Genomic DNA, 14,293 nt, shown 5'->3' with positions numbered 1-14,293 from the left:
AGCTATAGTGTCCAGACAAAATTTTTGTTGTTGAATTCTGCTGGCGGTGTCTGAGTGAAGTGTAATCATGACATTCAGATCCTGTTCTTCATTTCTTCAGATGAGACCTAATTCAGAATCAGATCAGATCAGATCAGATCACTGCCACCAGAGGCAGTGCAAACTCCTGGCCATCTCAATCATTTGATCTCTCTCCCTCTGATTTTTACCTGTCTGACAAACTGAAGAATCAGATGTACTCAAATAATCTTTTCACAATGGAACAGCTACAAGAGAACATCGAAAAAGATATTGCTGCTATCCCGCATGCAGAGCTGCTGTGCATGTCTCACAGTTTGATAAATTGGCCTCAGCACTAGCATCAGTGTCAATGGTGGAAATTTCCAGCACTTCTGTGACGTGCCTTAACAAAGGTCAATCCTGCAGCAGTCATATTGTAAATATTTTCTGGGCTAGTTTTATTTTGTCTTTTCAAATCTGATACAGCTTTTTTTTTAGTTTCATGTTTTTACTTTCCCTGCAACTCTTTTTGTAAATTAACTGCACTTTCCATTGCCAAATGTTCTTGTGCTTTACATTTACATATTCTGTGTCTTGTTACACATCCTGATGTCTCACACGCATTAAAGGATCAGTGAAGTATGTGCATAAATAAATAAAATAAAAACTGCTAACAGTTCCAAGATACAATTAGTCACATTAGAATCAACAGTACATCATGCCCAACAACAATTGTTCACACATACATGCCTATTTTAGACACAGAAGATCAAGAGAAAGAGAGAAAATGTAAAAGTCGCCTTTTCAGTTTTTACAAATGACCTCTAGCTGGTGCTATGGTGCGATGTGACATTACTATTGTTTTAAAAGTTATCATCTGTGATTGTTAAAATAATACAAGGTCAAAAATTGGCTGTTTAGTTTGCATACAATAAGCATTCACAGAAACAGAGTCACAAAAAATGAAACGCTTTTGTTGCATGACTTTTTATAGTTCTTGTGATAGCCTAACACAACTCCCAAGTCTCAAACTGCTTTTTCAATTTCAGTATCTATTGCCTTCAGAAAAAAGACTATTTGCAATTTGGTTCCAGAATTACACCATGGTCAGGCTCCCCTTAGCGATGAATTTCGTGAATGTCTACCAAAATCAGTTGTTAGTAAAAAAAAGAGGGGGTGGGTGGGGGAGGGGTGGGGAGGGGAGGGGGAGAGAGAGAGAGAGAGAGAGAGAGAGAGAGAGAGAGAGAGAGATTGATGACATGCACAAGACAACTGAAGAGAACTGGTAAGTGACAAGTGACAATGTGAGACAGAACTGCTCTTGACATAGGGAAGACTGCAGTGCATTTGATTTTGCATGAATACTAAGCTGTGAAATAATGAGTTCCCTATGGATTCTGCATGACTTTACTTAAGCTCAAAAACAGATTTGCATTAACTGGTATTGTGACAAAGCAGATGGATTATTTTTCATCTGTTATTCTTTTCTCCCCCTGCCCTCCCCTTATTGTCATTGTCTTCCATATTGCCCTTTATATAGCTTGTCGACAGTACCTAAAGCTCTCAAATATAAACCTAGGGCTCCTTTTGGTTATTCTGAATTGATTGGTATAATTAGTTTAACTAATAACCATACCAATTATGAAATATCAGTAATTTAAAGTTTTGTTGTCATTGTTTATATGTAAACATGGACAAGATTAATGACTTCCTGATAAAATAGATGAAAAGACTGTACATATCAAAATATGTTAGCAACACGTACCCTCATTTAATTTTGAAGTAATTAAGATATTGAGTTAAAACACTGCTACTGAAATAGAATCACATATTTAGGCAAACTAACTAGCATAATTCAATACAAATTATTACTGTATCTGAAAATTCATGTTCCAACAAAACTCCATCTGCTATTCAGTTATTCAGAAATGTTAATCTTTAATTGTAAGTAGTGAACATCTGGTAAACAATAATAGATAAATTCAGTGTTAAATATTATAAACGTATATAAGGAGCTGGATGGAAGCCTTATTAGTTCAGCTGAAAGTCATGCTCCAGTGATTTTGAATAGAGCAACATCTCTGTCTGCCAGTATGAGGAAATGTACTACGGTTGATTGTAGTACAGATTACAAGTGGGAAAATTACCATGTTTTATCTACATTTTGCATTCTGGAGTTGGTTCAATGATTTAGCGACTGTTTTAAGAGATTAATTGGACAATGAATGTGTAATTATTCTAATGGGCTGCATTAAACTTTAATAACGGTTATAACCAACTGTGACAGGCCAGGAACAGTGTTATTTTCAAACTTTATACCTACTGTGTGCATTTTATTCATTCTGAAATGATTATCTGTTTGAAAGGATTGTAATGAGTGACTCGTGCACTGACTGTGTTAATTATTTACGCACATATGTGAATAATTGTGCTTAATTACAACATTATTAGGTTACTGTACTTGAACAATACTGCAGAACATCAACTGCCTGTAGTATATAGTTACATGTGACAAGCTTTGAACTGGTGATAAACAGTAGTTAATTCATCATCGAATTGCAATTAAGGTATATGAACTGCGATTTTTGATGTGGACTACATTATTGGTAGAAAACTGTTCTCATCATCAATATTTCAGCCAGTTTCAATAGAGGCACTGCTACCAACATTAATTGTGCAGATAAAAAAGCATGATCTATAGTGTTAGGAAATGCTGAATCTAAAAATATATGTTATATCTGTGTAGAATATTCTAAAAGGATGAGGAGCAAGATGAACTAAAGCCAACAACACTGTGTTTGTTCAAGAAGCAGTTCCAAGAAAACAATCGCCTATTTCTTTGGTTACCCTGGACATGTCATACAGTTGTTTAAGAGGATCAAATAACAGTTAATGCTGATTGTGTTGTATCATACTTTTTGCCACAAGTTATCAACAACACAAGAAAACATAACCGAAAACAACAATGCCAGCTGTGACACAGCATGCCAGAGACTTGATTATTTGATGGAGAAAACATCAAATGAGCATTGCTGTATTTACTTGATTTATTACCTAATAACTTCATATTATGTCAATCAGAAAATGTGTGGATGGTGATTTTCATCATCTTGGGAAGATTTAGACTCCTTGTAAAACCATGTTTTTGAGGTACCAACATAACACTGAAGACAGTGATTCCAGAACTGGTTTGAATGCATGCAAAAATGTATAAATTTTCAAAATGAATGTTACCCATCTATGAACCACAGACATAACTGTGGTGAGGTGTCTTGTGTGCCTCATAGATACAGACAGCCATACTGTAGCTGCAACTCAATCAGTGGGATACTGTGGAGAGGCAAACTAACGCATGGTTTCTGAAAAGGGGCAGCATCTTTTTCAGTCGTTGCAAGGGCTACAGTCTGTATGACTGACTGATGTGGCCTTGTAGCCAATCCAGCATTACTATGTTGGTACAGGAAAAGTCTCAAAGCAAGATGAAACTCAAGCTGTTATATTTCCCAAATACTAAACAATGATGATATCATCTTGGATAAAATATTCCGGAGATAAAATAGTTCTCATTTGGATCTCCAGGATGAAACACTGCACAAAGATGTTGTGGCCAGGAAAAACTCAGACTTCCTGGAGGTCAGAGCATGGAATGCTACAGCCCTTAATTAGGTGGGTAGGCTAGATAATTAAAATACAGAAAGTGTGAGGTCGAAATTTGATACAGTAGCAATTACTTAAGTGTGGTGATAGGAAGAACAGGTCTTCAGGTCAGGTGAGAGCAGCACTTAAATACACAATCTAATATGGGTGCAGATGTAAGTCTAACAATGAATAACAAAATGAGTGCGAGTAAGCAAGCTACCATGAACTCATTGCCAAGACGGACACGAAGCCAACACCCACAACAATAGTAAAGGTTTATATGCTTACTAGCTCCATACACGATGAAGAGATCAAAACAATATGTGATGAGATACACAATCTTGAATATGGCTGTCAATAGCAACTTTGAATACCTTCAGTTGATAAAATAAATAGCCAACCGGCTGCCAGAAGTTTGTATATTTAAACTTGACCTAGATTTTGATACTATTAAGAGTATCTTCTTCATAGGTATATGCTGTTATATTGTTTACTTTAAAACACATTACATAATCATGAGCTAAGCATGCAGTAACTAGAATTACAATGTCCATTGAAAATGGAAAGCTGAGACAGGTATGGTTGTTGAATAGAGCCAAACATTCATGTTATTTGGGTCTTACACTAACACTTCCAGGTCCCCTACAGCTATCATTATCTGGACTGGATGGAGAGGCAAGTTAAAAAAAGAATCTTACGTGCATCTCACACAGAGTAAGCTACCTGGGTAGCTCACACAGAGTAAGCTACCTGGGTAGCAGACTTTGATACGTAGTACACCTCTGACTCATTTAGGAGGACCGTCCAGTTCTCAACCCTACTAGGAAGTCACAACCTTGTTTGTCACAGAACCTTTGAAGTCACTGGTTCAGGACTTCTTCTCAGCTCAGAACTAGGTAGCCTGCGGACTATGCTGCAGAAAGTGAGCTTTTTTGATACACCATAAGCAAAGGTGGTCTACTCTACTTTTCTCTGCCAGTCACTGGAATGATCCAAATATGATCTCTCACATCCTCTGATTTTGACAAAGCTTTGGAGGGCTTATGATGAAACAAGGCAGAAGGAACAGGAAACATTCATTTAGAAATTACACAATCACGTAGGAAAGTGGCAGCCATTCAATTCTTTATGTTAATGTGTAGAATCTATGTGTTTGGAGACATACCACTGAACTTTTGGAAATAATCATCTATGCAAACCTGTAGATAGCCAAGGCAAATTAATGTGAGAACTATCACACTATAAGTTTTTAACAACTCATGCAACAAGTCATTGACAAAAAGAATATGTAGAGGAGTAATAAGAAAATAGAGAATTAATTTGTCTTTGGGAAGAGTAAAGGTACCAGAGAGGCATTTACGACATTGTGCTTGACAATGTAAGCAAAATTTAAGAAAAAAACAAGACACTTCATACCATTTATCAGCCTAAAAAAAGGCACTCAGTTATGTAAAATGCCATATGTTTTAAATTCGCAGAAAATTAGTTATAAGCTATAGGGAAAGATGGATAATACACAATATGTACAAGAGAGGACAATAAGGATGAATGACCAGGAGAAATGGAAATGAGCATTTGGCATCATTGGCCGGGAGGCCCCTTGCGGGGCAGGTCCAGCTGTCTTGGTGCACGTCTTGTTACATTTGACGCCACATTGGGTGACCTGCGTGCCAGATGGGGATGAAATGATGATGAAGACAATACAATACCCAGTCCCTGAGCGGAGAAAATCTCCGACTCAGCCGGGAATCGAACCCTGGCCTGGAGGACGGCAATCTGTCACGCTGACCACTCAGCTATCAGGGAGGGGGGCAGACAATGACCAGGAAAGAATATGGATTGAGAGTGAACCAAAGAAACACAAAAGCAGTAAGTAGCAAATATGAGATTACAATAAACTTACCTTGAAAATTGAGACTAAACAGTAGACAAAGCAAAGGAATTCTGCTGCCTTGGAAGCAAAATAATGTACATTGGAGAAAGCAAGGAGGACATAACAATCAGTCTAGAACATGGATATAAGGAATTTATCGCTATGAGATGTTTACTAACATCAAATATAGGACTTACCTGGAGGAAGACTTTTTGTACACTTGTGTCCAAAATTAAAGCAACAAACCGCTATTTCCCTGTCTTGTGTCTAATTCATGATATAATCATAAAAAAATATCAACAGACGGCTGTGCCATCGTGTTCTGCACAGAAGATGGCATTCCAGTTAATGGACAACAATGTCAACGATGACGTCAGAGCACCTATCAAACGGGGTAGGGTTTGTCGGGTAGTCCACATCCACAATCGCTGTGTATACAATCACAGACGGTGCAGTATGGCACAAAGAAGATGCCTACCAGACTCTCTGCCTCTATAGGGACATAAGAAGAGTGTAAGCAGGGCAGTTAGATTAGATTTAAGATTAGACTAGTACTTGTTCCATAGATCATGAATACGACACTTCGTAATTATGTGGAATGTGTCAGGTTAATAAAAGGTGTCTATACAAGATTTTACATTACACAAAATATTACATGACACTTAATACCTTTATTTTTATTTATTTATTTATATTTTTTTTTGTGGGGGTTGGGGAAATTACCCGCTACTATATCCAAAAATTCATCTAATTTGTAGGAGTCACCATTAATAAATGCTTTTAATTTCCTTTTAAATGCTAAATGGCTATCTGTCAGACTTTTGATGTTATTGGGTAAGTGGCAAAAGACTTTTGTGGAAGCATAATTTACCCCCTTCTGAGCCAATGTTAGATTTAACCTTGAGTAATGAAGATCATCCTTTCTCCTAGTGTTGTAGCCATGTACACTGCTATTACTTTTGAATTCGTTCGGATTGTTAATAACAAATTTCATAAGTGAATATATATATTGTGAGGCTACAGTGAAGATCTCTAGCCCTTTAAATAAGTGTCTGCAGGATGATCTTGGATGAGCTCCAGTAATTATTCTGATTACACACTTTTGTGCAATCAACACTCTTTTACTCAATGATGAGTTACCCCAGAATATGATGCCATATGAAAGCAGAAAATGAAAATAGGCATGGTAAGCTAATTTACTGAGATGTATATCACCAAAATTTGCTATGACCCTAATAGCATAAGTAGCTGAACTCAAACGTTTCAGCAGATCTTCAGTGTGTTTTTTCCAGTTCAACCCCTCATAAATGCATACACCTAGAAATTTTGAATATTCTACCTTAGCTACCGATTTCTGATCGAAGTCTACATTCATTAATGGTGTCATTCCATTCACTGTGTGGAACTGTATGTACTGTGTTTTGTTAAAGTTTAATGAGAGCCCATTTGCAGAGAACCACTTAATGATTTTCTGAAAAACATCGTTTACAATTTCACCAGTTAATTCTTGTCTGTTGGGTGTGATAGCTATACTTGTATCATCGGCAAAAAGTACCAGCTTTGCATCTTCGTGAATATAGAATGGCAAGTCATTAATATATATTAAGAGCAGCAGAGGACCCAAGACTGAACCTTGCGGCACTCCATTCTTGATTGTTCCCCAGTTTGACAAATCACCATTATTTCAACTTCCTGCACTCTTCCAGTTAGGTATGATTTAAACCATTTGAGCGCTGTCCCATTCATACCACAGTACTTGAGCTTATCTAGAAGAATCACTAACTGATGTGGTCCAAAGACTTAATGTGAATCGTTCTGTTGTTTCTCGGGCTTGGCAAGAATTTATGGAGACCAAAACAGTATCTCGAAGACCAGAATAGGGCCAACTGCATGTGATATCAAAAAGAGAGGACCGTTACTTGGTTCTAAGGGCACAATAGTACCACCTTAGTACTGCACGGCAACTGGCATCTGCCCTCACAGACTTCACTGGACATGTTGTATCGAGACAAAAGGTGTACAGAAGCTTCAGCAGAGTAGCCTGTATTGTAAGAGACCTAATTCACAGTATAATCATACAAAATGTCAATAGATGACTGTACAATCATGTTCATCACAGAAGATGGCATTCCACTTAATGCATCTTCACAGGATGAAACATCTAGATTGGAGTCATCAAAATGCCACCTGGATAGTCAAACAGTGGGCCAATGTTCTACTCGCAGATGAGTCCCAATTTGGTCTGGGGAGTAATTCTCAACACATTCACATCTGGAGCAAATGTGGAACACGATTTAAGAATCCAGACTTTGTGGAAAGAGACCAATATCGAGTAAGATCCTAAATAGCATGGTCAGGGGTTATGTTGACTACTCGAACATCTCTCCATGCAATTGTACACATGAATGGAAAAGGTTTAACTATTGTCATGTATCACAACGAGATCTTGGGACCTCATGAGCAGTTGTCATGAGGTGGTGTGAGCCCAGAATTTGTAGCGATGGACGATAACACTCGACCTCATAGAGTACAATTTGGTTGATATTTTCTTGGAACGGAAGATACTGCATGCATGGCATGACCTGCTAGCTCTCCCAATTTTAATCCCATAGAGCATGTCTGAAATACACTAGGGATACAGTTTGCATCACTTCTGCATCCACCAACCATTCTCCAAGATTTGCGAGCAGCTCTGCAGGAAGAATGGGCATTATTGCCTCAACATGAGACTGATGACATCACTCACAGCATGCCCAGTCATTGTCAGGCCTGTATTGCTGCCAAAGGTGATCACGCCTCATGCTTGATCACATTAACCAGTTGCTGGAATGTGTGTGTATAAATCTGTTAAATTGGAAAAAATGAAGAACATTTTTGTCTAACATTATGCAAGTTGCAGTTGTTTAAGTTCTGTGTTGTTTACATTATTCTACTTTACTATCACCTTTTTATGCTGTTTCGTGGCAACCTCACACAATTTCTGCTTGTTGCTTTAATTTTGGGCACCAGTGTATGTTTGGGGCACAGCAGCATATGGGAGTGGAACATGGGCTTTGGGATTAATGGCAAGGATGCAAGCTCAAGCAATGATATGTGGTGGAGTAGAAAGATGCTGAAAAGTAAGTGGTCTGATAAGACAAAAAATTGGGAGTTTCTCCACAGAATTAATGAAGAATGGAATATGTGGAAAAGACCTGACTTGTAGAAGGGACAGAATAAAACTACAGAGGAGGAAAAAGCTGTGGGGGAAGGCTGAGATTGGAATATATTCAATAAATATGAAACTGACTCTAAATTATGAAAAGTGTGATGTCATCCACATGAGTTCTAAAATGAATTCATTAAATTTCAGTCACAAGATAAATCACACAAATCTAAAGTATGTCAATTCAACTAAATATCTAGGAATGACAATTACAAATTACTTAAATTGTAACAGTCACACAGATATTGTTGTGGGCAAGGCAACCAAAGACTGCATTTTATTGGCAGAACACTTAGAAAATGCAATAAATCAACTGAAGAGACTGCCTACAATACAAAATAGCAGAAAACAGAGCTCACACAAAGAGATTTAAGTGTTTTTATTTCTCCTGCATGCTGTGGTAGAGAAACAGTCCGTCCTCTGCTAGAGTATTGCTGTGCAGCATGGGATTCTTACAATATAAGATTGATAGAGGACATCAAAAAAATAAAAAGAAAGGCAGCTTGTTTTGTCCTATTGTGAAATAGGGGAGAGAGTGTTATGAGAATGATACACGAGTTGGGGTGGCAAATCATTAAAACAAAGGTATTTTTCAATGTGGCAAGATCTTTCCACAAAATTTAGATCACCAACTTACAAATGTGAAAATATTTTGTTGATGCCAACCTACATACGAGAAATAATCATTGTAATAAAATAGGAGCAATCAGAGCTCTCAGGAGAGATTTAAGTATTTGTTTCTCCAGCATGCTGTTTGAGAGTGGATAGCAGAGAAATAGTGAGAAAGTGGTTTGATGGACCCTCTGCCAGGCTCTTAAGTGTGAATTGCATGCCAGTCATGTGGGTATAGATTAACTGGGGATGTCATGTGACACTAGTCATCTGTGTTGAAGAGGTTGGTACAGGAGAGGAAGTCATAGTAGGCTCCAACAAACTATTCAGAAAAAAAATGTATCACACCCTTGGCTCACATGCAAAGTACATTGAAATGTTTCAAGTAATCAGCTTTGATTTCATCTTTACACATAAAAATTCAGCCTGTGTATGTTTGTGCTCACAGAACTCAAAGAATAGTTTGTTGATGGCTTTGAAATTTTGGCACAACATTGCATGTGAATAAGCACATATTTTATGTGCTTATTTTGGAAATATATGCGATATATAAATAGATATGTAATATACAAAGGGGAAACATTGTTACAAAAAATTTCGAAAAGTTCTTCACTGATTAAATTAAAATATTTACATGAGACAGAAAACAGGAAAGTTGTATTCTGGCTTATCGGCTCGTGATTAAAATACTACTACATAACGTGATTCTACAATAACAATAAATAAGGTGTGATGGGGATAGGGGGGAGAGAGTGGAAAGGTGGAGACAGACAGAGAGAGGGGAGGGGCAAGAGAAAATGTCGAGTGGAAATGCAGATGGATGGAGAGAGGCGACAAGGTGATAGAGATGGATATGGCTTAAGGGGGCAGAAGGAGATTATGATGTACACTCCTGGAAATTGAAATAAGAACACCGTGAATTCATTGTCCCAGGAAGGGGAAACTTTATTGACACATTCCTGGGGTCAGATACATCACATGATCACACTGACAGAACCACAGGCACATAGACACAGGCAACAGAGCATGCACAATGTCGGCACTAGTACAGTGTATATCCACCTTTCGCAGCAATGCAGGCTGCTATTCTCCCATGGAGACGGTCGTAGAGATGCTGGATGTAGTCCTGTGGAACGGCTTGCCATGCCATTTCCACCTGGCGCCTCAGTTGGACCAGCGTTCGTGCTGGACATGCAGACCGCGTGAGACGACGCTTCATCCAGTCCCAAACATGCTCAATGGGGGACAGATCCGGAGATCTTGCTGGCCAGGGTAGTTGACTTACACCTTCTAGAGCACGTTGGGTGGCACGGGATACATGCGGACGTGCATTGTCCTGTTGGAACAGCAAGTTCCCTTGCCGGTCTAGGAATGGTAGAACGATGGGTTCGATGACGGTTTGGATGTACCGTGCACTATTCAGTGTCCCCTCGACGATCACCAGTGGTGTACGGCCAGTGTAGGAGATCGCTCCCCACACCATGATGCCGGGTGTTGGCCCTGTGTGCCTCGGTCGTATGCAGTCCTGATTGTGGCGCTCACCTGCACGACGCCAAACACGCATACGACCATCATTGGCACCAAGGCAGAAGCGCCTCTCATCGCTGAAGACGACACATCTCCATTCGTCCCTCCATTCACGCCTGTCGCGACACCACTGGAGGCGGGCTGCACGATGTTGGGGCGTGAGCGGAAGACGGCCTAACGGTGTGCGGGACCGTAGCCCAGCTTCATGGAGACGGTTGCGAATGGTCCTCGCCGATACCCCAGGAGCAACAGTGTCCCTAATTTGCTGGGAAGTGGCGGTGCGGTCCCCTACGGCACTGCTTAGGATCCTACGGTCTTGGCGTGCATCCGTGCGTCGCTGCGGTCTGGTCCCAGGTCGACGGGCACATGCACCTTCTGCCGACCACTGGCGACAACATCGATGTACTGTGGAGACCTCACGCCCCACGTGTTGAGCAATTCGGCGGTACGTCCACCCGGCCTCCCGCATGCCCACTATACGCCCTCGCTCAAAGTCCGTCAACTGCACATACGGTTCACGTCCACGCTGTCGCGGCATGCTACCAGTGTTAAAGACTGCGATGGAGCTCCGTATGCCACGGCAAACTGGCTGACACTGACACTGACGGCGGCGGTGCACAAATGCTGCGCAGCTAGCGCCATTCGACGGCCACCGCGGTTCCTGGTGTGTCCGCTGTGCCGTGCGTGTGATCATTGCTTGTACAGCCCTCTCGCAGTGTCCGGAGCAAGTATGGTGGGTCTGACACACCGGTGTCAATGTGTTCTTTTTTCCATTTCCAGGAGTGTATATTCAAGTCACACACATTTTAGAAATGTTTGCTTTCTCTTTTCTTCCTTTTCCATTTAACCACACTAAGCCACAGCAATGCATGGCTGGGTACAGCTTCTGTATGCATAAAAAACTATGGTTTTAGAAAATGTACAATACCACTTATAAAATTTAAGACTAAACTAATACTCTGACTGAAGATAGGATGAATATGGCAGTGAGAATTTCACAGGTGTTCAGTAATTTATAAGTGATAGACAAGTATTCAACAACAAAACTGATGTGTGCAACAATATAAGGAACAGATAGATTGATACTTACCATAAAGATAACATAATAAGTTGCAGACAGGCATAATGAGAAGACTCTTACACATTAGCTTTTGGCCAAAGTGCTCATCAGGAAAAAAAACACACACACACACACATTCATTCACACAAGCGAGCACATCTCACATACACGACTGCTATCTGCAGTCACACTGAATGGCAGCAGCAGTCTGGAGGGGGCAGAGAAGGGGAAGGTCCGAGCTGCCAGAGATGGCTGTCATCTGTGTGTGTGTGTGTGTGTGTGTGTGTGTGTGTTTGTTTTCATTTATGATGAATGCATTCGGCCGAAAGCTAATGCACACATGTCTTTTTGTTGTGCCTGTCTGCAAGTTAAGATGTCATCTTTACAGAAAATAGCAATCTATCTTTTCCTTATATTATTTGTTGATATTCAGACCTGGAGATTCCATTGCTTGAAAACTGGTGTGTACTATTGATGACCTGTAGTCTTCAAATTGGTCAGTTATTCAGCATGAATTCTGAATATATTGTGCATGTCCTTGACCACTATATGACTTACCTATCTGCTTACGGTACTGTTCCACAGGCGTGGACCCAGTACTATCATGTCTCGAGCGTGCCATGGATATGGTACCTGCAACACTACAAAAAATATTATTGTATAGTGTAGAATATGAGAGTAGATGTTATGCAGTGAAATTTAACAAGAACAAGCCTTCCTTCTCCCAACCTCTCCCTCTCTCTTTCATTCATCCTTTCACTTATTAATCACTTTGCATAGACCTTATCAGGAAAAAAACCTTCAAGGATGTGGAAAAAACAATCAGATTTAGATATTAGCAATTGGAAAGTACTTAGTTAACTACCCACACGCATTTACTCAGGCAAAATTTAATACAATTAAATTGGAAGGTACACTACTAACCAGTAGTTCCAAAAATTATTATAACATAAACTTTGACAACTCCTCCTACTCCTAACATTATATATGTATGTACATGAATGTGTGTGTGTGTGTTTGATAGAGAGAGAGAGAGAGAGAGAGAGAGAGTGGGGGGGGGGGTGGCATGTGAGCATATGTAATTAAATTAAGTATAAATCATTACGTGTAAGAAAGATTAATGAGAAAACAATCATGTACGTGGTCAGCATGATGCCACTGGTTTCCTGATATGTTGTATTATAGCTGGCAAGTAACTGATTCATATATAAATGACACATACTGCATGCATAGAACACAGTAACTGTCACATAAACAAAATTCTTTTATGGTTTTTCCAGGACTGAGTCACACAAATGGTAACATGACCAGTTTTGACATCTTAGAAAGTCATCATCAAATGATATGAATACTGATTCACTCCACATTATACTGAGAGGTCACAATTATAATCCATGGAATATGCAAATAAATCAACAGTATGTTTTCCAGCCTCTCAGTAATTTCCAGTGTGCATCTGTCCATGGTTCACTGTGCAACCCTGAGGGTTTGAAAGGCTTTCTTATTAAAAGTTTATGTCTCACTGCCATAAGTTAAAATTGGCAATGCACACTGATAATAATCTTCCTCTTTCAGATACATTGGAAGTTTCGTTTTGAAAACCTTACACTGTTTACCAAAAACATTCCAGACCATTTTTATTCTTCTGTTTATTTATTTTGCTGGCCATTAGGTCACTGTTTTCAATTTTTTTTAAGTGCAGAAACACATCAACTAACAAAATATGAACTATTTTCTATGTCATATACTAGTCAAGCGTTATTAATTGATTTCCAGGCCCCTTTCTCCATTTAGTTGTAATTCATTTTTGAAGGACATGTACACTAAAAGCAAACATATGATATCATTAAAATTCAGGTGAGCCAGATATGTTCAGTTGCCACAATACTTCATCATTTTCCCAGTTTAAGGAACTGAAAATTTCTTCTGTACAGTTTTGGTGACAATATATCTCCTTTCCTGGCTCCTCTTTCAAGTTTGACTTTTGCACTACCATTGTGGAATCTAATACAAGTTGTATAGGTTCTTTAGTGTAGGTATGCACATGTCCGCAGCTCGTGGTCTTGTGGTAGCGTTCTCGCTTCCCGCATATGGGATCCCGGGTTTGATTCCCGGCAGGGTCAGGGATTTTCCCTGCCTCGAGATGACTGGGTGTTGTATCGTCTTCATCATCATCATTCATCCTCATTATGGTCGGAGGAAGGCAATAGCAAACCACCTCCGCTAGGACCTTGCCTAGTAGGGCAGTGCGGTTCTCCCACATCGTCCCGTACGCGCCTCAGAGTATGGGACCTCATCATAGGTATGCACATATGCTGAATAAGTGACTTATTTCTAAAACATAGTTGGGACATACGAGGTGGAAACCAAAATTTTA

The 14,293-nt window shown here is 39.6% G+C and overlaps 1 protein-coding gene across 9 annotated transcripts in view; it reads right to left on the bottom strand.

Moving 5' to 3' along the window:
- Nucleotides 1–14,293, bottom strand: part of LOC126195384 (triple QxxK/R motif-containing protein-like) — a 52,232-nt gene that overhangs the window by 29,829 nt on the left and 8,110 nt on the right. For 8 of the 9 annotated variants that reach the window (XM_049933971.1, XM_049933969.1, XM_049933973.1 and 5 more), the window contains one exon: nt 12,475–12,557. In XM_049933971.1, the coding sequence (XP_049789928.1) occupies nt 12,475–12,538 (64 nt within the window). In that variant the 5' untranslated portion in view covers nt 12,539–12,557. Of the gene's footprint in view, nt 1–12,474; nt 12,559–14,293 lie in introns of all 9 variants that reach the window. The other variant, XM_049933972.1, reaches the window with a different exon arrangement.

Source organism: Schistocerca nitens, chromosome 7, assembly GCF_023898315.1.
Source record: "Schistocerca nitens isolate TAMUIC-IGC-003100 chromosome 7, iqSchNite1.1, whole genome shotgun sequence".
NCBI classification, from domain to species: domain Eukaryota; kingdom Metazoa; phylum Arthropoda; class Insecta; order Orthoptera; family Acrididae; genus Schistocerca; species Schistocerca nitens.
The sequence above is the reverse complement of the archived record's forward strand: the minus strand, read 5'-3'. Positions and strand labels throughout refer to the sequence as shown.